The sequence below is a fragment of the Ursus arctos genome, unplaced genomic scaffold, assembly GCF_023065955.2.
Source record: "Ursus arctos isolate Adak ecotype North America unplaced genomic scaffold, UrsArc2.0 scaffold_11, whole genome shotgun sequence".
Lineage (NCBI taxonomy): Eukaryota > Metazoa > Chordata > Mammalia > Carnivora > Ursidae > Ursus > Ursus arctos.
The window spans coordinates 29,603,400-29,627,867 of record NW_026622775.1 but is presented as its reverse complement, the minus strand read 5'-3'; the positions used below and the strand labels follow the sequence as shown (position 1 = coordinate 29,627,867).

At 40.6% G+C, this 24,468-nt stretch overlaps 1 protein-coding gene across 10 annotated transcripts in view; it reads right to left on the bottom strand.

The window, feature by feature from the left end:
* Positions 1-24,468, bottom strand: part of NOCT (nocturnin) — a 31,135-nt gene that overhangs the window by 3,227 nt on the left and 3,440 nt on the right. The window contains exons 1-4 of one of the 10 annotated variants that reach the window (XM_057310080.1): positions 14,520-24,463; positions 12,469-12,519; positions 3,814-3,851; positions 634-2,200 (exon numbers count right to left, since the gene is read on the bottom strand). In XM_057310080.1, coding sequence (XP_057166063.1) covers positions 634-895 — 262 coding nt within the window. In that variant the 5' untranslated portion in view covers positions 896-2,200; positions 3,814-3,851; positions 12,469-12,519; positions 14,520-24,463. Of the gene's footprint in view, positions 1-633; positions 24,464-24,468 lie in introns of those variants that run through there. The other 9 variants (XM_048212208.2, XM_048212212.2, XM_048212211.2 and 6 more) reach the window with 9 other exon arrangements.

Here is a 24,468-nt window from a genome sequence, read left to right as displayed (position 1 = left end):
TTAAAAATAGCTGCCTTTCTTTTTCTTAAAATTTTTCCACTGCTACATGAAAGGCAATACTACAGAGTTCACGGATTCATCTTTTTAATTCAGCAGACCTAGGAAAGGAGTCCTTTCTACCATAACAAAATAGTATCTTAATGAACAGAGAACTGAAGCAAAATCCCTTTGACCTCAAGTTATACAGATGCATATGGGTGGGAATCTGGCCTCAAGAATACCAGAACTCACCACCTCACCACCACCCACAGAGCCCCCATTCCCTGCAGAAAGTCCTACCTGTTACCCATTTGGCAGATTCTGTTTCTCCCTTACAAATGCTATGTTAGTGCTGTGGACTGAGAGTTGAAGGCAACAGAAAGTTTGAAGCTGATAAAAGACAGGGTCCTTTAAACATGGAAGGTAAGGTATAAATCTTGAGTGCTGGATTTATTTGTGAAAACTGGACGGCCTTCTTTCTTACCTTCCCCTTCGGGGAGCTCCCCGTGCTGCCCTAGTCACCCCATCCTCCTACAGTGCAATCTGCCCACACCTCTTCCCCCCACATAACGTTATCAGTGCTCCAGGCATGTGCAGAACAGAAAGGCAGTCACAGCCAAGTTAACTGCTCGGGTACAAAAGCATCAGGCATACCTTGGGCGAGGATGTTCCACTGCATGACCCGAATAGGTGGGTGGCTACTGGGGCAATCTGTCCTCAGATCCACAAAATCCCTCTGGAACCGGGGAGGTCGAGTGTGCAGGACAGCCCTGCATTCCTCAAGGAGTTCTTTAGGATCAATGGGCTCCAGATGTTCTGCGTCAGGTGACACCAAATATTCCGGGTGCGGGGAGGCAGCGCTGCTGTTCAGTGTCTTGGCGAGAGCACTGTAGAGTCTGGTCGTACCGTTTCCCATGGAACTCACTACAGGAAGGGAAAGCACAATTGTACACTCAGCTCCTTTTTCTGCCTTTCTTCCATTTGCACTCAGCTCAAATAGGAAGATAAAACATTTGCTGTCCACGGAAGCCAAAAACTTGACTGAGGGTCATGTCGCCAGGTTCGTGTATGAAGCCATTTCTGCAGAGGTGCTTTAAAGGAGTTTCTAGGTTCTAACTTTCTTCTAGGACAGGTTAATTGAAATACTAATGTTAAAACTGGTCTCTGGGGGCGCCTGGGTAGCGCAGTCGTTAAGCGTCTGCCTTTGGCTCAGGGCATGATCCCGGCGATCTGGGATCGAGCCCCACATCAGGCTCTTCCGCTAGGAGCCTGCTTCTTCCTCTCCCACTCCCCCTGCTTGTGTTCCCTCTCTCGCTGGCTGTCTCTCTGTCAAATAAATAAATAAAATCTTTAAAAAAAATAAAATAAAATAGGTCTCTGATTAAGATAATTCTTTTAAGGGAGAAATACCTTGATCTTTATGGTCCCTTCTAATTTAGGATCTGTCTTCATAATTTATAAACCCAGCCTTATTACGAAAGCATGGCTTGACAAAATCCACGTTCCTTTTCCTAAATATTTTATTACAAACTTGAAGGCCAGTTTGTAGAGAGCCAAATGTTAGAAAGCCCATGATAATCCTGGAGAAAAGGTGAGGTGAGAGCAGGCGGCTGCTCTGGCCTCCTCGTGCACACAGATCCCTCTGTTACGGAAAGTAACAGCTGGGTTACATCCATATCCAGCTCTCTCAGATGTTAACCATCCATCAGGGCCTGGCTTTCTGTAGCACTCTGATCGTCACGGAACAACACAGCCTATAGTAGCAACTGCCAGATTTTCTAAGAATCCAGAAAAAGGGCTGGAAGAAGAAGGAGTAAGAAAAGGTTGCCCACCTGTGCCGGACCCTGAAAGGAAAATGGTATGGAGAGGAACAGAAGGCACGCCGTGCTCAGTGCATTTTCTAGGGCTTCACTTTTTATCCTGAGAGATTATAATGCACTTAGGAGAGGAGAGCACGATCTCCCAGTGATTAGCCTGACAAAAGTTCCACCTGTAAGCAGGTGACTGCTCTTTTTCACTCTTCATTACAGTAGCAATTAGGGTCAAGTTTTACCTGGAACCACCTCGAAGAGTCTGTGTAGGATGAGTCACTGTCTGGAGGAATCTGGATTTCCCTACCACACCCACATTCTTGCCTTCTCTTGAAAGACACACGGTTTTCTTATAAAATACGTTCTCTGGCAGGCTGAGTGCATCCGAAACCAGCAGTCAATCAGATTCACTGTGGCAGGTCACAAAAGCAAGTCCAAATATTTACCAACAAATGTCCTTAAACATCAAGGTCAATAAGCATGCAAGCATGCTCTCTATTGTTCCTTTTCATCAACTCAACATAGTTGTGGATTTTCCCCCCAGGAAGACTACCAGATTGAGGCAAAGAAACACATCGTACATTTGCGTGTACGTGCATCTTGAAGCAAGCCTGGTCGTCCTCACACACACATATACACATGCGCAAATGCATGCACACACACCTGCTTCCAAAGTGTTTGATTTCAATATATTAAATTCTTTTTAATCAATCTGCTTGCCTATCTGAGTACATGGGTCCAAAGGAAGAAATTTTCTTCTTGGCTGGTAGTATTAACTTTGAAAATCTTTCTTCTGTACTTCTAGTTTTTAAGAAAAAAGAAGTTAAAGGCCTTACTGGTTGGTTTCTCAAGTGTCGTCTCCAGAAGAGGAGCACCACCTCACGGTCAACCCGAATGTCACGCAGCCACCAGACCAACTCACGAGGCACCATGGGGCATTTTACATGGGAGACACACGGCCACGTCTGGCCTAGGTCGGCCTCTAAGCGCACCACTAGCCCGACGTCGTTCAGCTCCAACGGAACTCTCCACATCCTTTTGCTCTATCTTTGTCAAGCTGCGTTTTGGGTGGTTATTGTGATAAAAGCAAGTATGTAAAAGTGAGCATGAAAAAGAGAGTAATACTGTCCAATAGGAGTTTACGTATTTGACGAGTTATGTGAAGCCAGAAAAACCATCTTGAACTGCACTTTCTTCTAAAAAGTTAGAAAACCTTCACATAAAGGGAGTAAGGAACAGAAAAACATCCATTTCAGACAACGAAAGCATACCAGAAAGACATGCCCAGAAAGCAAAGCAAAACTGTATCTTATTGCAAACGAGCTAAAAGTCATTAAGAAAATGACAGAACAGCCTAAATCAGAATTAGGAAACTCAGAAATAAGGCAACAAAGAGAATTAGTTATTAAAAAAAAAAAAAAAAGAGATAGACTATTTGAGAGATAGTGGTAATATTATGTGCTTAATTTAAGCAAAGATCCAATATATGGGTAACAGGAATTCTGGTAGTAGGAAAACCAGTGCAAGGAAATGAAACACATACTAAAAACTGCATGTAAATCAAGAAAACTTTTGAGTACAAAATTTCAATCACGCAGGGTTGAAATAAGTTCTGGAGATATAATTTCAGCATGGTAACTATAGTTAATACTAATACATTCTTGAAATCTTTTAAGTGATCTCAACACACACACACACACACACACACACACACAAGGTAACTGTGAGGTGACAGATGCGTTGATTAGCTTGGTGGAGGTAATCGTTTCACAATGAATATGTACACCAAAACACGTGATAGACTATATACTATTTACTATATACTAACTATATACTATTTTCACCTATTATATCAAGCTGGAAAAAAATAAAATGGTTTAACAGAAAAAATTAAATAAGGTTAAAAAAGACATGTATCATGGATATATTTAAACACCAGATACATAAAGGTCTTTTTTTTCTAAAAAAAGAAAAAACAAAACAAAAATACTCGAAACTACGTATTAAAAAACACATCACATACCTGAGAATATCAACCCAGAATGAATAACACCAACTGGACTGTGAAGAAAAAGAAAAAAATCCCTTGGGCATCTAGGCAAAAACGTCAAGTAACTTATAAGGAAAATAAAATTAGTCTATCATCAGACTGCAACTACAATGTTTTATGCCAAGAGAAAATGAAGTTACATATTTAAATATTTAACTCCAACTTTATATATCTGGCTCATCTATATGTGAGCAAGGAATTTATATCCAGCAACACCGGAATATGACTCCATGAGCCCTTCTTGAGGAAAGTATAGAGCAGGGCTGACAAACTGTAGCCAGAGGTATTTTTGTATAGTCCTCGAGCTAAGAATGGTTTTAAAAGGTTGTTAAACACACAAACATGATCCTGGAGTCCCAGGATCGAGTCCTGCGTCGGGCTCCCTGCTCAGCGGGGAAGTCCACTTCTCCCTCTGACCCTCTCCCCTCTCATGCTCGCTCACTGGCTCTCTTCCTTTCTCTCAAATAGATAAATAAAATCTTTAAAAAAATAAAATAAACACACAGACGCATATACACAATATGGAATAGGATCCCTTTCGGCCTTCAAAGCCTAAATTTACTATCCAGTCTTTGTCAGAAAAATTTTTGCCACCTCTGGAACAAAAGCACAAACTTTAGACCAAAATGATCAGCAAGACTTTGATATAAGATGGGTGGTAAGCATGAAACATATAGCTACTTAGAAAATCAAGTCTAAGTGAGGTTAAGAGAGTACAATATATAATGGCTATGTGATCCCACAACGAATTTACGAAGACTTAATACAACTGAAGGGGGGGGAGCAGGGACCAGAATGAGGAAAATATATTCAATTAAAAATTTCAAACTGGGGCACCTCATTGGCTCAGTTGGAAGAACATGCAATTCTTGATCCCAGGGTAGTGAGTTCGAGCCCCACTTCGAGTGTAGAGGTTACCAAAAAAATTGAAAAATAAACTTAAAAAAATTGTAAACTGTTTTCAGTGATCATAATTAGTAGTGGTAATGTTTGGATTGTTATTTTGACTGTTGCGCAGATGTGAAACGAAGCAAATGGATATTCTAATTCCATCATTCTCTGTTGTCCTTTTTTCTGGTTTAGTTTTGAAAATGCATTTATAGGCTATTAGCCACACACTCAAGGAAAACACTCTTTCTTGCCAAAGCCAACTCATTTTGGACCACCAGCAAATGATTAAATTTGATCATCTATTTGTGACTGGGCCTCTCAAAGTCTTCTGGCGGTTTTCAATATTTCAATCTACCCTCAAAAGACAAAGCTTTTCAGCAAAGAAGATGAAGAACACACTACAGCACCGCTAAGTACTAAGGCCTTGAATGGGACAGGCTTCCACAGACCAACTCCAGTCCTGTTCTATCACTGTTTAGCTGTGCACAACTCTCCAGACCTGCTTACAGACCTTTCAAATCAGGGCTTGTTAAAGGATCCTAATTTCCTCAAGAATTTTTGGAAAATGCATCTAGGTTAGAATAGATGGCAACCTCAAAGTAACATCTCTATTATTTGTACTACAGACATACATATTTCTATTAAGAAAACTTGCACGCAGGGACGCCTGGGTGGCTCAGTCGGTTAAGTGTCTGCCTTTGGCTCAGGTCATGTCCCGGGATCAAGTCCCACGCCTGGCTCTTTGCTCAGCGTGGAGCCCACTTCTCCCTCTGCACCCCCCTTGCCCCATGCTCTTGCTCTCGTGCAAGCTCTCTGACAAATAAAGAAATAAAATTAAAAAAAAACTTGCATGTACCATTCAGAATGACTTTTATTCCTCTATTTGAGACCCAGAATGGACAATTTCATGTGTTAACAGTACAGCTGACTCTGAACAACACAGGTTTAAACACGTGATCCGATTATATGTGGATTTTTTATAGTACATACTCTAAGTGTATTTTCTCTTCCTTATGAAAATTTTCTTAATAGCACCTTCTCTTCTCTAGCTTGCTTTATTATACAAATACAGTATATAATATAAATAACATACAAAATATGTGCTAATCAACTGTATATGTTATCAGTAAGGCTTCCGGTCAACAGTAGGCAATTAGTACTAGGTTTGGGGGGAGTCAAAAGTTACATGCAAATTTTTGATTGTGCAGGGGTTTCGTTCCCCCACCCTCCCTATGTTGTTCAAGAGTCAACTGTACTTGGGTACGGAATGCCCTGAAAATAGCCTTTAAAAAAGTTTTACTAGCATAGACCCTTTGTTCTTATTTCACTGTAGATTCATTTACCTGAGAAAGATGTCACTTGGCTAAATTTCAAGTAAGAGACTAGGTAGAGGGCTATCGTTAGGGAATATTTATTATAATCCTGTCTCTGCTCCTTAGCTCTTACAGGAACTCAAGGATGGTCCCTAAGGTGGACTGACGCCAATGTGAGTATCAAGTTAGGCAGTTAACAAGGTGACACAGCACATGCCTTCTAACACTGCAGTACCTAGGAAGTCGATTAACAAATCAACCTGTTACACAGTGAGTCTGAATTAGGAGAAAGCCAGATAATTCTGAAAGATGTCCCTACCAGTCCACCCTTCTCTTACACACGTGAGGGCCCCCTATGTGGCAGGCTCTGTCCTCACAGCACACTGTGCAATTGAATCACCTCTACCTTTTACTCTCTTGGGTGTGGTCTGGGACAAAACTCTAATCTTCATAATCTAATCTAAGTCCTTGGGGATAATTTGCCTGCAGTATTCTCATTTTCCTATTCTCTGAGTTTTGAAAAGGGCACTTCATACCAGTAAGGTAGGTACCTGTTGATCTTTTCTATCGAGAAGTTACCAAGTATTTGGGGAAAGATTAATACACATGAACTAATGAGAGAAAAACTGAGTGTTTACTATGTGTAATGAGCCAGGGTATAGTAAGGGTTAAAACAATCAGGATAGGTAACAATCAGAAAAAGACTGTAAAAAAAAAAGAAGACTTAAAATGTGGCGCTTTAATTCCTGACTAAACCACTTACTTGGTCCATCACAGACAGTAGCCACCATAATCTCCTGCCTCACTCTCCCAAACACACATAGGCACACTGGACACCAGCCTAGCACTCTAGCCCATCCTTGATCAAGTTCCTGTAAGATCAGTGAACAAACAGACAAAGATCTCTGTCCTCTTGGAGCTTATGCTGCAGTGGGGATATACAAGACAATGGTCATATGGTGAAAAGTGTTAACGGAGAAAAATAAAGGAGGAAGAGGAAATAGGGAGGAATGCTAGCGGGTGGGGAGTTGCTGATTTATGTGGGATGCCCAGGGAGGTCTCACTAAAAGATGGAATTTGAGCAGAGACCTGAACGTGGTAAGGAAATAAATCCAGAAGTCTTAATGGAGATCCAATGGAAGAACATTCTGGGCAGAAGGAACAGCAAATGCAAAAGCCCTAAGAAAGGAACATGGTTGGTAAGGCTGATAAATAGCAACACACTGAAATTATTTACAGAATGAATAACAGATGAGGTCAGTGAAGCAGTGAGGACAGGGAAGCAGATTATATAGTGCGCTGTAGTCCATTCTAAGGACTTGAGCCTTTATCTGATATGGGAAGCCACTGGAGAATGTTAAGCAGAAATAAGAATTTGATTTACATAAAAAAAAAAAAATCTCACTGGGGACCCCTGGGTGGCTCAGTCAGTTAAGCATCTGCGGTTAAGCATCTGCCTTCGGCTCAGGTCATGATCCCAGGGTCCTGGGATTGAGCCCTGCTTGGGGCTCCCTGCTCAGCACAGAGCTGTCCCCCCGCCCCCCTTATACGCACGCACTCTCTGTCAGATAAATAAAGTCTTAAAAAAAAAATACACTACATTGTAGGGAAATAAGGGCAGACATAGAAAATGCATTAGAGGACAATTACAATAATCCAGGCAAAAGACAGTGGTAGCTTGGACTAGTGATAGTAGTTACAGTGGCTGGATTCTGAAAAATTCTAATTGGAGCAAGTTTAAGTGATAACCTGGATGTGGTCTGAGAGAGAAAGAATAGTCAAAAAGTCCCAAAGGTCGCCAGCAGAGCAATTAGAAAGATGAAGTTCACAGTAGCGGCGAGGAAGATTTGATGGGGCTGGCAGAAAACAGGGGCTTGGTAATTAGATATGACTGAGGCTTAGGAGAGAGGAACAAACTGGAAATAAATGTTTGGGAGAAATCAGTGGACACCTGAGACTAAAGTGAGTTGAGAGAGAAAACAGGTCAAAGGACTGAACTCTGGGGAAAACTGGGGAAGATGCGGTGAAAATCCGAGGATGACATGCCAGGGAAGCTGCAGAGGGAGGGGGCATGATCTTGCTGGAAACAAAGTTAAGAAAGTGATTCATCCATGACCTAGCTATCTCCTGTGTCAAATGCTACCGATATTTCAAGGAAAATAAAAGCAGACCATCTGGATTTAGCAACACGGAAAACTTCGGTGGCGTTAACAACAGGGATTCCCGACTTTTGGTGGAGTTGTGGGGAAAGAGGAAATAGGACAGAGCGGAGAAGTAATTTGGGAAAATTCTGCTCTGAAAGAGGAGAGAAATGGGAGTCGTGACTAGATATGGAGGCAAGAGAATTTTTAGAGGCTATTATACATGTTTACTAGTGGGAGTGACACAACAGAGGGAAAAAAAACACTGAAGCAGGAAGCTTTGGACATGATGGGCAAGAGGAAGCCCACAAATCCTCTCCCCAAAAAGCACTATAAATCTGAACAGGACTGTCAAAACCAACCATTTCAATGCTCTGGATATAGACCAAAGGATACAGCAAAGAGAAGCTTGTATTCGCGAAAGCTACTGAACTTTAGATAAGAACAGTGTAGTCTGTGCCATCCCTGCTCCAGAGCTAGTCCCCCCAGCCCCTCAAGCTCTATGGGAGTAGTTCAACTAGGGCAGCAAAGATACTGAATTACCAAGCCCAGGCCCTGCTGGCTTCACTGATGTGTCTATCAAATATGTGAATAAGAAATACCACTCCTTCACAAACTGCCATTTATACCTTCCCACGTATAGCCCCTCTGGAAGACAGTTTGGCCGGTTTTTATAAATTAAGCAGACTTACCATATGGCTCAGAACTCATGCCCCTAGGTATTTTACCTACACTGACCTGAAAACTTCTGTTCATGCAAAAAATATGTACACAAATGTTAAGAAGCAATTATATTAATAATCGCCCCAAATTGGAAGCAATCAAGATGCCCTTTATCGTGTGAATGGATAAACAACTATAGGACATCCTTATAATGGAACAGTATCCAGCAATGAAAAGGAAGAAGCTGTTCATCTGCGAGATTCACCCATGCAACATGGATGAATCTCAAATGCATTTTGTAATGAAAGAAGCCAGACCCTAAAACTTACATGGTTTTGTTCATACAACACCCTGGAAAAGGCAAAACCATATGGATTGGTAGCTGCCAGAGGATGGGGGTTGGGGAGCAGCAGCAGCTGACTGCTCTGGGTGATGCAACCACTCTATACAGCACTAGGGTGGCAGATACACAACCCTATGCATTTGTCAAAACCCACACAACTGTCCATCAGAAAGAATAAACTTCAATGTGTACAAATTTAAAACATCAGAAGATGGAATGATCAACACGGAATGCAGATTTTGACAAATGAATCTAACTGTATTACAAATGTATGGCAATCTCACAAAAGGGGTTCAGTAAAAAAGGAGCTGGGATCTGAGTAATTTTGGAAAACTGCGTTTTAATGGGAAACTATCCAACTCAAGACTAAAGGAACTGTAGTTGGTAAAGTTTCTCACTGGGGTAGTAGGTGTTAACAATTCCAGGGGCGCCTGGGTGGCACAGCGGTTGGGCGTCTGCCTTCGGCTCAGGGCGTGATCCCGGCGTTATGGGATCGAGCCCCACATCAGGCTCCTCTGCTGGGAGCCTGCTTCTTCCTCTCCCACTCCCCCTGCTTGTGTTCCCTTTCTTGCTGGCTGTCTCTCTGTCAAATAAATAAATAAAATCTTCAAAAAAAAAAAAAAAAGGCTAGGATGAATCGTGGTACTGAACTAGAGTCAGATATCAGGACGAATTCATGTTTCACTTACTATACACCCAGATACATAGATACAGAAATAATTATAGATGTGTACTGTAGGACCCTGGTTTTCCACTTGCTGTCTGCCATTAGCTAACCATTTAGCTATCTCCGCCATCTACCTGCTTTTTGCCTTGCCACAAACATGTATTTTACATCTTTATATGTCCAGGATTATTGTGAGGATAAAAATAAAGACTTGAGTCTAAAAAATTTTTTAAATATTTTATTTATTTATTTGCCAGAGAGAGAGAGAGCACAAGCAGGGGGGAGCAGCAGGCAGAGGGAGAAGTAGGCTTCCCACTGAGCAAGGAAGGAGCCCGATCATGACCTGAGCCGAAGGCAAGATGCTTAACCAACTGAGCCACCCAGGCATCCCTAAAACATTTTTTTATAAAACTTTACACCTAAGGAATTTTGCTCGGCTTATTTATTTATTTTTGGCCCGAGGTGGTCCTGATGCCTTGTCTTTGACTCCTCAGCAGATACTGCATTTCTGTGATGACGAACACTTTAAGTTAAAAATGTCATTAGAAAAAAGTCATTTCACATGCAACTGTGTGAACATATATAATAAATGCACATGAATATTTATATAACTATATGTATAATTTGTAAAAAAGGTATTTTAAGCCAGTCAATGTAACAACTGACAAGACAAATAAAGCCTACATGCCCAATTCATTACACACCCGTGGCATATATTAAACTCCGATGAGCTTCACAAAATGATTAATTTTTCTACAGTAAATATGTGCTATTTCCTAGAGTATTCCCTTTCATTTTTTAAAAAATGCTGGTCTTGACCCAATGAAATTGAGTTTAGAATCCACTAATGAAACTGTCCTAGTAGCAGTTCTCCAGGAGCAGTCTACAGACCCTTCGGGAGGTTTGAGATTCTTTCAGAGGCATGCATGGCCAAAACTACTTTCATAATAAGACACCATTTTCCTTTTTTAACCGTGTTCGTATCTGTTTTACCCACAAACATGTTAAAACTGCTGCTGTCTTGGCGCCTGGGTGGCTCAGTCGTCAAGCGTCTGCCTTCGGCTCAGGTCATGATCCCAGAAGCGTTCTGGGATCGAGCCCCACATCTGGAATCCCTGCTCAGCGGGAAGCCTGCTTCTCCCTCTCCCACTTCCCCTGCTCGTGTTCCCTCTCTCGCTGCCTCTCTGTCAAATAAATAAATAAAATCTTAAAAACAACAACAAACTGCTGCTGCCTTGGCACGAATCAGGCATTGGCATTGACTCCACTAGCAGCCATAGTATTCTTCACCGCCACACACTCTCAGTCTTAAAAAAGTCAGTTTTACTTAAAAATGTCCTTAATGGGGGCGCCTGGGTGGCTCAGTCGTTAAGCATCTGCCTTCGGCTCAGGTCATGATCCCAGGGTCCTGTGATTGAGCCCTGCATTGGCTCCCTGCTCCGCAGGAGGCCTGCTTCTCCTCCCACTACCTCTGCCTGTGTTCCCTCTATCACTGTCTCTCTCTGTGTCAAATAAATAAATAAAATCTCTAAAAAAAAAAATGTCCTTAAGGAGGCAGTAGTATTTCTGTTAAATCTGGAACCTTGATGACATGTCTTTTTAATATGTGACAATGGAAAACACACATAAAGCACTTTTGCTGCATACCAAAATACAACATCTTACAGAAAAGCACTTGGGTTGTGAAATGAACTAGCCCCTTTTTTTCATGGAACACCATTTTTGCCCAAAGGTAAACCTGACAAATTAAAGTTTATCAGATAAGGGTATCAGACATTTTCACTAAAATGTATAAGTGAGCTTGTCATTTTAAGGAAAACAAAAGACCATATTTCTGTCAATGATAAAAATTCCTGGGGAAAACTTTTAACTTTTATCAGGAGCAGGACAGGTTCCCAATACTTAAAGACTTCTGACAAGACGGGGAGTGTATTAACTAATGCTATTTTTGATACTGTATAGTATCTGAAAGATCTGCATAGCCCAGTTAACCAACATTTTCCAAATAACCAATACAAAAGCATTCATGGGTAAAAAATCCATTCAAAATACCGGACAAATCACTTTTAACGTCACAGAATACAAAAAATTCATTGATATGGTACCAGATTCCATGTTGCAAATAACTACTAACATAGACAGAAACTACTACAAAGTATATCCACAATGATCTAAAAATGCAGTTAAAATAATTTTTTCCAACTACGTATCTGTGAAAGACTGGATTTTCTTCATAGACTTTAACCAAAACAACATATCACAACATACTGAACGTAGAAGCGGATATGAGAATCCTAGCTGTCTTCCTATTAAGCCACTTGAAGAGATTTCCAAAAATGTAAAACAATGCTACTCTTTTAACTAATTTCTTTTTGTTATGGAAAATACAGCTACTTCTCCATAAAAATGTTATTTATGTTAATATTGATTTTATTATACTAAATGATAAACATTTTTACATTTTCTCATGTTCTACTTTCTAACATTTATTGATATGTATATGAATATATAAGCCACATAAATAGAAGTTCTTTGAGCTCTCAAAATTTTTTAAGAATGTAAAAGGATCCAGAGAGTAAAAAATGATAATTTCTATTCTAGATCAACCACCTTTTAAGTGCGGACATCCTCTTCGGGGGGGCCAAGAAATAAGGCAATCCCCTAGGAAGAAAATGAGAACTTTACTTTTTTTATTAAAAAAAAAAACCACAACAATAGATTGAAAGCAGACATGTATATACTCAATATGAACACAGAGCACAGATCTAAATTTGTTGTAAACTGGTAGAGCAAATAACAGAAGCGGGGAGGTAACTGCTGTAAAGCTGTCTCCATGCTGTTTCAGAGACTGCAACTATCCCTGAATCATGGATAATCTTCCCTTACCTCTGTCTTTTATTTCTGATATGCAACCTAGATTTTTCTATACTTCAAAAATATTCTTTTCATAAAGTCATGAAACCAGAGAAAAGTCAGAAAGGATCTGGGGATGTCCTAATGCATTTTCTTCCCATGTCTTCAGTTTTTCTTTTCTGCTTCTAGTCCTAAGAACATATGAGCTTACTTTCTCAAGGCTGCATTTTCCAAAATTTCCTGGTAACATACAGACATCAAGTCAAAGCAAGTGCAAAATCCCAAGCTAGAGAATTAATAACTACAAGTGAACACTAAAGACATATTGTTTTTGTACTTGATGCCAACCAAGGCTTAGACCCACGTAAGGACTGCAGTGTAGCAAGGCTATGTAAATTTGAAAACAAAAGAAAGCAAAGATTATGGGGGCACCTTTCTCCCCCATCCTAAAAAATGGTAACAGTGACAGCTAAGAATTACTGAACACTTAACATGCACCATTTACAAATTCTGCCTGCTTTGACTGCATTTTCAATTAAATCTCATTACAAATCCCAGGAGGTAGCTACTCTTATTATGCCCTTTTTATAATGAGGAAATATCTTAGTAACAATTTCCATTGTTTCTCACCTGTTTTTTAAAAAATAACAATTTTTTTTTTAGAGTATGAACCAATTTTAAAAAATTCTTTCCACACGTAAATACATGTCCAATTCCCAGATTTCAAGCCATCCTACTCAAGCTTTATGCCATAAAAGGGGTTGCTATATGGAGCTTTGAAAAAAATCGTCCAACATTCAGAATAGCTCAACATCAAAGCCAATTTCCTCAGGTGAGACAGCACAAATAATTCATCCTTGTGGTAATGAAGATACTGAAAAGTACAAAATTTCGACAAAACCTCTGTTCAACTTTATTTGGCACTCATACTGGCTTCTAGGTTGATTTTATATGTATTTGGGGGATGGGTATTTTTGATTTGACCCCATACTGTATTTTTTTCCCCAAATTCATTTCTTAAAGCCCCAGGCATTTTACTAGGAAAAGTATCAGCCATCAACCTTAGTGTGATACGCATTATATAATTTATACAGGGAATAGGCAGATCAAAATAGCTTTACTTCTTATGCCTAGCTATGATTTAACAATACCACTCCAATCCCCTGCCTTTTCTTCTATAAGCATATTTCCAATTACATTTAGAACTGGATGCCTTCATTCCTTACATTAATACCTCACTGCTATTTTACTTTATAGGAACAAATAATTCTTCCTTCGCTCGTAACAGCCTTTAAAGCCAGAGAATTGAGATTTAGATTCCTGAAATACAATAGTAGTATGTAAACATCCCTCGGTTTAGTCATCTCTTTCCTAGAAAACAAAGCAAAAGTGGGCTAATCACTAAAATTTAGAATACATGTTTACTCTTTGTATCATCAATTATACATACTCTGAAGCAACATGGAGACCACAATAAAAGTTTCTGAAGAGTGCCAACCATCAGAGGGAAATGATCAGGGTTTAATGAAACACTTTCACACCAGTAATCAGAATGCTAGACAAGAATCCTAACAGTTGAGACCCAAACTGACTGGGCCTACCATTCCAAGCAGTCCCAACAGCACTCAGAAATCACACCACAAAGACCTCTCTCCACATAATGTGTCTCGTTACCCAGCAGTTGCATACACTGGAGTTTGCCCAAACAATTCAGTCTGTGAATAACTTCTCCTGAAACTGTGGCTTGGCCAAAAAACGCCGATTAAACACCAAAAACTAAATAAAAACCAGGATATCTGCATACACACCTGGAAGCTGCTGGAGCTGACCAACCTCGGCCCAAGAAAACCTCAAAGAGCAGGGTACACAAAAATTGTAAACGACAGACGTCACACGATGGCATCATGGAAACTGCAATCCTTTGCCGCCATCTACTGGCCATGTGTTGAACCACCTCAGAAAGTTGACAGGATTCGATCAGTAGCAAATTTTCACTAGGCTTCTTAAGAATTCCTGAATAAATGTAGCCACCTTCAAGACAAGTGAGTGGTAATACCCACAAGATAAGCAACATAACCAGTTTGGATATTGGGTATGAGGTATATTTACTTAATATTTATTGAAGAAATCAACAAATAAAGATTTCTAACTTCCCTGCCTGCACAGCTTTATGAATCAAGCCGTAGTGGCTCCCCTCTTTCTTCCACCTAGCCTGCTTCTCTGAAACTTAAGTTCTCCTTCTTGACATTTGACCTCCAATCTCTGTCCTTTACTTATTAGACTGCCAGTTCAGAGGGCAGGGACTGTGTCTACCTTGTTTACCACTTTCTCAAATTCCTACAGCACCTAGGTGCTTTAAAAAATGTTGAAAAAGAAAAAATGCTGAAACTACTATACCACTGTATGCTAACTATACTGGAATTAAAATTTTATTTATTTATTTATTTTTTACTTACTAAATAAATAAGAAAAGCTGCCAAGAGACCGCGAAGTGCCAAGGAATCCTGTCAAACACTGACAGAGGGCCCCCCTTACACTGGTAGAGCACTTTATGGTATGCTGAGCACTTTTACTTAGGATACCTGTTACTCTCTCATGAACTCCTGGGCTCTTTCATAGATGTGGACACTGAGCTTCAGAAGTTTAAGTGACTTGTCCCGAGTCACTATGAAATGTAACTATCTTTCTAGAATTTTGTGAGACTGTAGATGGGACCCTCTCTGTGTGTTAGAATGCAGGCTCACCTCGTGAATGCACATAAGCACCTTCAAATTTTGTGTCTGAGTGTGGACGTAAAGTACATTAATTCCTGCATCCTAGGGACTGGATTCTTTTTTTTTTTTTTTAAGATTTTATTTATTTATTCGACAGGATAGAGACAGCCAGCGAGAGAGGGAACACAAGCAGGGGGAGTGGGAGAGGAAGAAGCAGGCTCATAGCGGAGGAGCCTGATGTGGGGCTCGATCCCATAACGCCGGGATCACGCCCTGAGCCGAAGGCAGGCGCTTAACCGCTGTGCCACCCAGGCGCCCCAAGGGACTGGATTCTAAGTGCCAACTTAGGGAGATACTATTTTCTGGTGAAGATTAAATATTTTAGCCAGTGTCCAGTCTTCAAATCTGTTATTGAGCATCATGGACTGAATGTGACAGGCATGTACAGAGCACTTAGCAATCAAGTATGTTAGTATGTGAAAGTCGTATGGCCAAAACCTCAACTTTTCTTAGTAAAATTAGGCTACAGTTCAGCAGTGGCAAAGTCTTAAACACAGGGACTCATCAAATCCCAGCTGACTTCATCAAATCCCAGCTGACTTCATCAAATCCCAGCTCCTCCTTTTACTAATAAGATCCTGAACAAGTTATTCACCTTTTTTGTGCCTCAGTTTCTCCATCTCTGTATCACTCTAATTTACTTCACTGGGTTACTGTGAGGACTGAGTTAAACTAGATATACCTAGTGTAAGTAGTCAGTTAAATGTTAGCTATTCTATTTTACTTAAACCCACTTTCTGGGTTTAAAAAGAAGGCCGTCTGTTAACATCTGAGAGCCGGCATACGCCATACTACTTCCAAGTATTTTCATTACTCTTCCCAACAACCTAGCCAAGTAGGTACTGCATTCACCATCTGATAGAAACAGACACTGAGCTTAAGAGAGCAGTACACAGGTTTGCAAGACTGCACAACTACTGAGGGGTCCGGCCTTGGAGAAGGTTCCCTGCACCTTGGACTGTTGCTCCTCAGCATCTCCGACAGGACTGACAGTCAGGACAACTGCAGTGGCGCCTTGCCAGGGCACACACAGGAATAAACAGAGGTCAGATTCCACCTCCTCCATCTGCCGACGTCACTGCCATCACGGCACACGCACTGGCATGGCACAAAGTGTACAAAGCAGTGTTAACAACCTGCCTGGCATTACTAGAGATAACCAAGTGAAGGTCATGACTCTCAACCTAAGGTGTCTAAAATTACAAGCGCCCAGACACAGTGTAACAATCCAAATGACCTTTCCTCACTAGGCAGCAGTCACAGACTAAACAAGAATGCCAAAATGTTTTCCAGGCCGAGCCACACCTTCAGCCATGCCAGATTCACCTAGAAAATATCACTAAGGAAAAAGAAATCCCTCCACAATCAAAGCTTAGGTTAACTGTTTTAGTTGGTGCTCAACTGTTGGCTGACCTACCATTTCTACGAACTAGGTTTTTCTGGCATAATGCTCTGAAGTGAAATGTGAAAAGGTAGAAACTGACAGAATCTGGTGGGAGAACTGCTCTCCACTAAGACATTAAGTCTGTGTTACTGCATGATGCCCAAGAAAATGGTCCATTTTTATGGTTATGAATGGAAACACGAAAGCTAAAAGGAAAAATCTGACAGTACAGACTTTTGCCCTTGTGATCAGTCGTCCACCAACTACACAGCCCAGGAGCTGCATCTAGCTGGTACCCTGTTTTGTGCTGCTGGTGATCTTGCACATTTTTTGATGTTTGAAACAAACATCATCATAATAATATTTCATGACATGGGAAAACTACATGAAAATCAAATTTCAGGGTCCATAAGCTTATGCGCTGTCTGGGGCTGCTTCCACACTACAATGGCGGAGTTGAGTAGCTGTGACACAGACCTAAAATATGTCCTACTTTACAGCAAAAGTTTGCAGACCCCTGTTCTAGATTATACTGAAATGAAATTTTATGGCCACTTTGTATATATTTCACAAAACCAATGAAAGATTTTTCAGTCACTTGAAATAGGGGAAAACAATTTTTTCACATACAAATTTCCACGGCCTTCCTTGAATAATTAAGGCACATGCAGGAAAAAAATGATCTTTCACAATCTGAAGTGTACACTCAATAGGTCACCGGGCACGAAGGAGAACATACATTCACCCTCTCCTTCCTAAGAGCTTTCAGGAATAAAGTTATGTGTATTCAAATTTTTAAAAAGAATGAAACAGTAATATGGGAAGGCAAGAAAGGATGCCATCAATGGACCAAAAATTTGGAAGAATTCCAGGAAGGTAGAAACAGACAGGTTTGCATTAGCAGGAAAACCAGAGCGGAGGAAAATGCAGTACAAGTTACCAAAGGTCCATTAAATACGGTTCCTCCCAAGGGAGCTCTGAAGAAACTCCAAGCTGAGTCAACAAAGACAAAGGGCCAGGAGAAGCTGAAGGGCAAATTGTGAGGGTAATTCATGCAACTCTGACTTCTGAAACAGCTGCGCTACTTACCCTACGTCCCCTCTCAGACAGAAGCCAACAAGGGTGGCTTCTGCCTGTGGGAGAGAAGCAGAGAATGCTGGGATATATGCCTTGGAAGGGCTACCAAGGGTGACAGATCTAAAGGAAGAGCAGGGGCACCTGGCTGGCTTCTGCCTGTGGGACAGAAGCAGAGAATAGTGGGATATATACCTTGGAAGGGCTACCAAGGGTGACAGATCTAAAGGAGGAGCAGGGGCACCTGGCTGGCTCAGTCAGAAGAGCGTGCGACTTTTGATCTTGGGTCATGAGTTTGAGCCCTATGGTGGGTGTAGCGATCACTAAAATGAATCAATGAATGAACGAACGAACGAACAAATAAATAAAAGCTTTTTAAAGAGAGAAAGGAGAGAAAGAAGGAGAGAAAGAAAGAAAAAAAAGAAAGAAAGAAAGAAAGAAAGAAAGAAAGAAAGAGAAAGAAAGAAAGAAAGAAAAGCAGACCAGATCAAGGTCTAACTCTGACCTCAATAATATTTAAAAAGTAGAGCGAGGAGTGAAACAGATTAACACAGAAAGAAGCCCTCTAGCTTTGGCAAAGGTGGAGGTCTCCAGCCTGCTCTCTCATAGGGGAGCCTACCTGTCCACCCACTGCATAACCCTCCCACTTAAAGAACAAACTTCTCTCCCCTTTAGGAGAGGCCTGTGGGAGAAACAGGCATACATATTGACATATCTTTAAAGCTACAGGAGAGTATTATGGACACAAAACAAGAATAGGATTCTATCCAAAAAGGCGTGAAGAACTAGAAAATGTCTAGAAATGTTAAATGACTGCAAAACAGAAATATTCAGAAAAACTCACAAAATGGAGAAGAGATAAAGACATTAAAAAGTGAGAGAAGAGACACAGAGGATAGATTCACACGCCCACCAATCTGTCTAACAGGAGTTTAAGAACATGAGAATATGAGATGACAGAGTTGATAAAATGATCCAAACAATAATAAAAATTCTTCCTGTCCTAAAGAAAAGTATGTCTTTAGATTTAATGGGATTGCCCAATGCTGAGACATTTTTCCTGATGGAGTTTTGGAAGACAAAGGTTAAGAAAAATCCTGTAAGATTCTAGAAATAATCAATACTTAGAAATAATCAATACTCATAAAGACATTTAAAGTTTTGAGGAAAAGAGATTATTATTAATGGGCATGTGTTACTCCTGTAATTTTCTAAAAAACTTAAAAAATCACCATGACTTTTTTCCAAATAAAATTCAGAATGATGAGCCATCTGAAAGAGAAACTAATTCCAGAGTATGCCTCAGCAAACCTATTTGACCTACAAGATTTGAAAGACAACCTTCCTTCAGCAGCCCGTCAGTAATGGTTGACATCCATGACAGGAAAACATAGAGTGTAAAACTATTAGATTCAAGGTATCTTCAGAATCTGCAAACCTATTTACTTTGTACCCTGACACAAGTGTATCTGCAGACTGGCAATGGACCTGCTCAAGGACTGGAAGCTCAAAGAGCTGGGGGAAAGGAAGACAGTGGGAGCAGGCATGACAAGATTAAGGGACTTCCTGGACATCCTATTGCAACAATTCTTTACTCTAATTTTGTCTGCATTGTAACTTTTACTTACGTGGACTTCTCATACTACTCCAATTCTGGAAATGGAATAAAACTGGCTTTAAAATTTTCTTTTTGGCGTGTCTGAGTGGTTCAGTCAATTAAGCATCTAACTCTTGATTTTGGCTCAGGTCATGACTGATCTCAGTCCTGAGATTGAGCCCTGGGTGCTGAGCTGGGCATGGAGTCTGCTTAAGACTCTCTCTCTCTCCCTCTGCCGCCCCCCTTCCTGAGCTCTCTCTCTCAAATAAAAAAGGTGTACATATGTACATATACATTTTGTGTATTATACATACATATATATACGTGTATGCATATGTGTATACATATAAAATGTTTTCCTTTCTGCACAATCCCTCATAATCCAATAGCAGAATCTATACATTGGTAAGAAACTTCTGGCAGGCTTCTGTGCATTTAGTAAAACAGATCTCCTCACTGGCCAGCTGTCCACATGCGTATGTGGTCAACAGTGGCTGTCTGTCTGGACCTTACATCAGAATCACCAGATGCTCAGACCCCATTTTAAAATTCAGAAGATCTGAGTGGGCCCAGGCATTTTTTGATACTGGAAACAGAAAAAAGTATTTTGGGGGGGCATTCAAATATGACAGTAATAATTTTCTTTATTCCTCTTCCCCCTGAGCACTCCTGCCCACATCCCTGACGCGAATTCATGGTAACCAGTATGTTAAGTGTTGCTTTGATACCACGTGGAGACAAGAAGACAAATAAAATTATCCACTTGAGGTCTTACTCCTTCCTGTGGGGAGGCTGGTTTTTGCTTATTCTTTCTTTTAAGATTTATTTATTTTAGAGAGAAAGAGCGCACACAAGCGAACAAGTGGGAGGCAGAGGGAAAGGCAGAGAATCTCAAGCAGACTCCACGCTGAGTGTGGAGTCCAACGCAGGCGTCACTCATACATCCCCGAGACTAAGACCTGAGCTGAACGAAGAGTCAGATGCTTAACCCATGAGTCACCCAGGCACCCGGGTTTTTGCCTATTCTAACAATAAAACCAAAATGTTTTAGTTGCTTTTCATGAAAGCGCAAGTGAGTTTAGTATAAAGCCAAACACCCGTGCACATCATCTTCGAATTCCTCAGTATTTATTCAAGTATATAAATCCTGATCAGAATTTAAGCAAATACAGATGCTTCCTCACTTCCAAGAAATCGGAAAATAATTGCCTCACTGCTCCCTTAGTAGACATCATCGAAACCTACATGGTATTACACGTACCCACACACCCACTCCTGAAGTTTTACAACTACACTGATCCACTTCCAGTACAATGTCAGTCTCAAGTTTTCCGCACTGAACATTCATAAATACACCAGTTCCTTCCCTCTCATAAATCCTGCTTTTGTTCAGGTAAACGTTCTTGCTCACGGGCCTTCTAAACTGCCTTGGGGCAGTTCAAAGACACTAGTTCAAAGACTTTAGCTCAAAGACTTCAACACTCCTCCAGAATCCTCTCCCAGGTTTCTCAAACTTCCCAGAAATAAATAACTTTGGAAAGGAGAAGTGGAGCTTATAAAATACTCCCCGCAAGTTTTCCAGAAAGAATCACCTGGGGCACTTGTTAAGTATACCAAAAATAAACGGAACCGGGCTTCTCCCTGAAGTAACTGATTCAAGTACATAGGTGAAAGACAAGAAACCTGTATTTTAACAAGCGTCCCAGATTCTGGAAGTACCTCTTTTTCTGATGGTGTTCATCACTGCTCCCACCTGCCACCTTCTCACGTGGTCTTCTCTCCCTGCCTGTCATCCACCATGCTCCCTTCCACGGATGTGCCCTCCTTTTACCTATTCAAAGCAGTTTTTTCCCCAACGAATCCAGCCACTCTGATTTCTCTTTTTTCTTAATTCCTGCTATACTTAGTCATGTGATACAATATTTGACCTTTTAAGTGTACTGTATTCAATAAAAATTGTGGACTGAATGATATACATTTTTATTTTTTTAAGATAAAGTCCAGTGTTGAGACAGCAAGCAAGATTAAATGATTTGCAAGTGTTCATATGTGTGTTGAATGTGATTCTGAAGCCATGGTTATTAACTCAATCGCCCCCAATAGCTCACTATTTAAATTCTTAGCATTGAATGCTACAGGAAAATGATACCTTAGTTCTCCCACAAGGAAAGCAATTTATTCTATAGAAACTTGATAATTACAAGCTTTCCCATTTCTTCTCTCTCATAAACAGCTTACTCACAGAGTTAAGGGACATACTAAATAAAGCCGCCTCCTGAAATAAGCTGGTATTTGCTTTTAAAATTGTACCAAGAAAAAAGCAACATGTTCCAGTGGTGGTGAACAGTAATTCAGCCAACTCTTTTAATTATCTGAGGAGGAGGGATCTGGAAGACAGCATTAAAAAACCCACAGATGACTCCCGATGCATTTCATCTAGTACAGTAACTGTGGAATTGCCACTTCTTCATGGGGGTGCTGTCCTTGTGTGAGAAAAGATAGCAAAACACTGAGATTGTCTCCAAGTTCCCTTTAAATTCTAATAACCTAGGATTTGATGACTGTACTCATCTTTCCAGTGATCTCTGATTGCCAAGGGGCTTAAGTTAGGAAGAAAATGATTATCAAACGCAGTCAAGGGTTGGGATTCATTATCTACCCCCAGCCCCTCAACAACAGACTCTCTTGAAGGGAAGAGTAGCTTTCAGCTACCTGAAGACTTTTCTTGCCAGGTATCTAAACTTTGGGACATATAAGAATAATCTGGAATCTCGGGCCCACCAATAACAAGTCTATTAATAGATCTACAATAGAATCCATTAATCTGCATTTTTAAAGCAACTAATGCTGGTTCTGAGGCTCTTCAGAAAACATTTTACAGTCTCTTCTCACACCCTGCTGCATCCATGCTTCATGTTTTCCCCTTTTTGCTCCTGCCTTTTCCCAAATAAAATGTTTTAATTTCTTCGATCCTAGTACATGTTTCAAGGCTGAGCTCAAATATCAATCTCTTCTTGAAGGCTAAAAAGATCACCGTTGCTGAAAGGGACTTCCCAATCTCCAGCACCCTTGTGCCATGCGCAAACTTCTAACTGTAAAAGAAGAAAAGGTGTTTCATTTCAGTAAACAGTTATTTTTTTTGTGCAAGCTCTTCTCTCGTTAGGGAGTACACTCTCTAAAGGCAGACTAAGGCTCACATTCTTTTATCTCCTATAATTAAGCATCTACAGTGTAAGTCCTTCTGCAAAGACTTCTTGAATGAATGAGTGATCAAGCAATAAGCGAATGAATGTATTCACATGTTTCTTCTAACAAGTAGCTGAAGCTAAAACTACACGAAAAAGGAAAATTGCCTAGATTTTGTAACTAAGTTAAAGTACTGTAAAAGCCTTTCAATTTAATTTTAAAACTAAGGTTTTCAGAGACTTTTAAGAAGTTCATTAAACACCCTTCTGTGTCAAAAGCCTAACATTTCAAACGTTCTATCTAACCTGACCGTTCTTCCTCAGCAGTTATTCGTATCTGTGTTACACAAGCTATCTGTATTCCCAAGACGTACCTACTGACTAACTTGGCCTGAGGGACTCTGAGATACGAGCTGGTACAGGAGGAGACAGCAACTGGTCTTCTTTTTTACTTCTCCCACCTCAAACCTAACAACGACCTGTTGAAAACTTCCAGCAAGAAAGAACACTAACAGTTATTAGGTGGCACCCATTCTAACAGCTTTTTCACAATGTGCCGAATTCCTATAAAGCTGGGGGGTGGGGGGAAGAAATCCTGGGAATAGGAACAGGGTAATTTCATGTAATGAATGTGTTCATCGCACTATAAAAACCAAAAAGCCAAAAAACCTGAATAGGACTGTCAAGTCCACCCTTTCTAAAGAATATGGAGTTTAGAGTCTACCGTAACCAGGTTAGCCATCCTAATTTTTAAAAGGTATGTCTCAGCCTAACCACCCACCAATAATAATCTGAGAAGAGTTTAAAGTCTTAGTTTCAACTCAATCACTTTTAGATTTTAGATGATCACTTTCATTAATAAAAGAAAGCCACATCAAACGTATTCTTTCTACTGTTCAATTTGTCCTAATTAAATTAACCCTAAACTTTCTGAGCAAAATGTAGTTATTTATAATGCAGGATGGTTAGACGAATGTCTTGAACAGCAATAACCTGCGCACAGCCAAAATGCACTTTTCAGTGTGATGAACTGCCAGTTTCGAAAGAGAACCTTCATTTCTCATTTTAAAAAGTATCATCAATTTGTATGTAATTTGTGGACACGGTAATGTGTCCTCAGGCAGAAACGGAGATGGCAACAAAAAAGGGAAAGTCCAGGGTATGTGATGTATAAAACTGGCTCTTGACGAACGAAAGGCATCACCCTTACAAGATCTTAACCCAGGTACACAGGACGCAGGTTGACTAAGTAGTAAGAGTGGAAGTCTTCGAAAAAAAATCCAGATAAATGTAAAACAAGTCAATGTGTGTTACTATACGATCAACATGACTTTCAAATTCATAATATTTAAATCATACAAGCTACATAATAAAAAAAATCACTTTAGGTGACTTTTTTACACAAAATTTCCATAATCAGCGCAATAAGAAGTAAAACAGACACAACTTAATTTACGGCGCAGGAAGGGGCAGGTCTAGCGTTAAGTCAGGAACTCGAAATGCCGAAGGCACCGCATCCAAGGATCAAACGGTATTCTGACCGGTGTTCCAGTTCCCATTGGACGTGATGCAAGCCCCAGGATAGGTAGGGCAAGGGGAAAGCGGAAAAAGGAGGAGAGGAGGACCCGCTTCCCGGCCGGACCTCCCACCCCAGCGGCTCGGCGCTTCCCATTCATTCGGCGCCGTCTCCAGGTGGCGGCCGCGCTCGGGCAACCGCGGCGTTCCCCGCCCGGTACCGTGCAC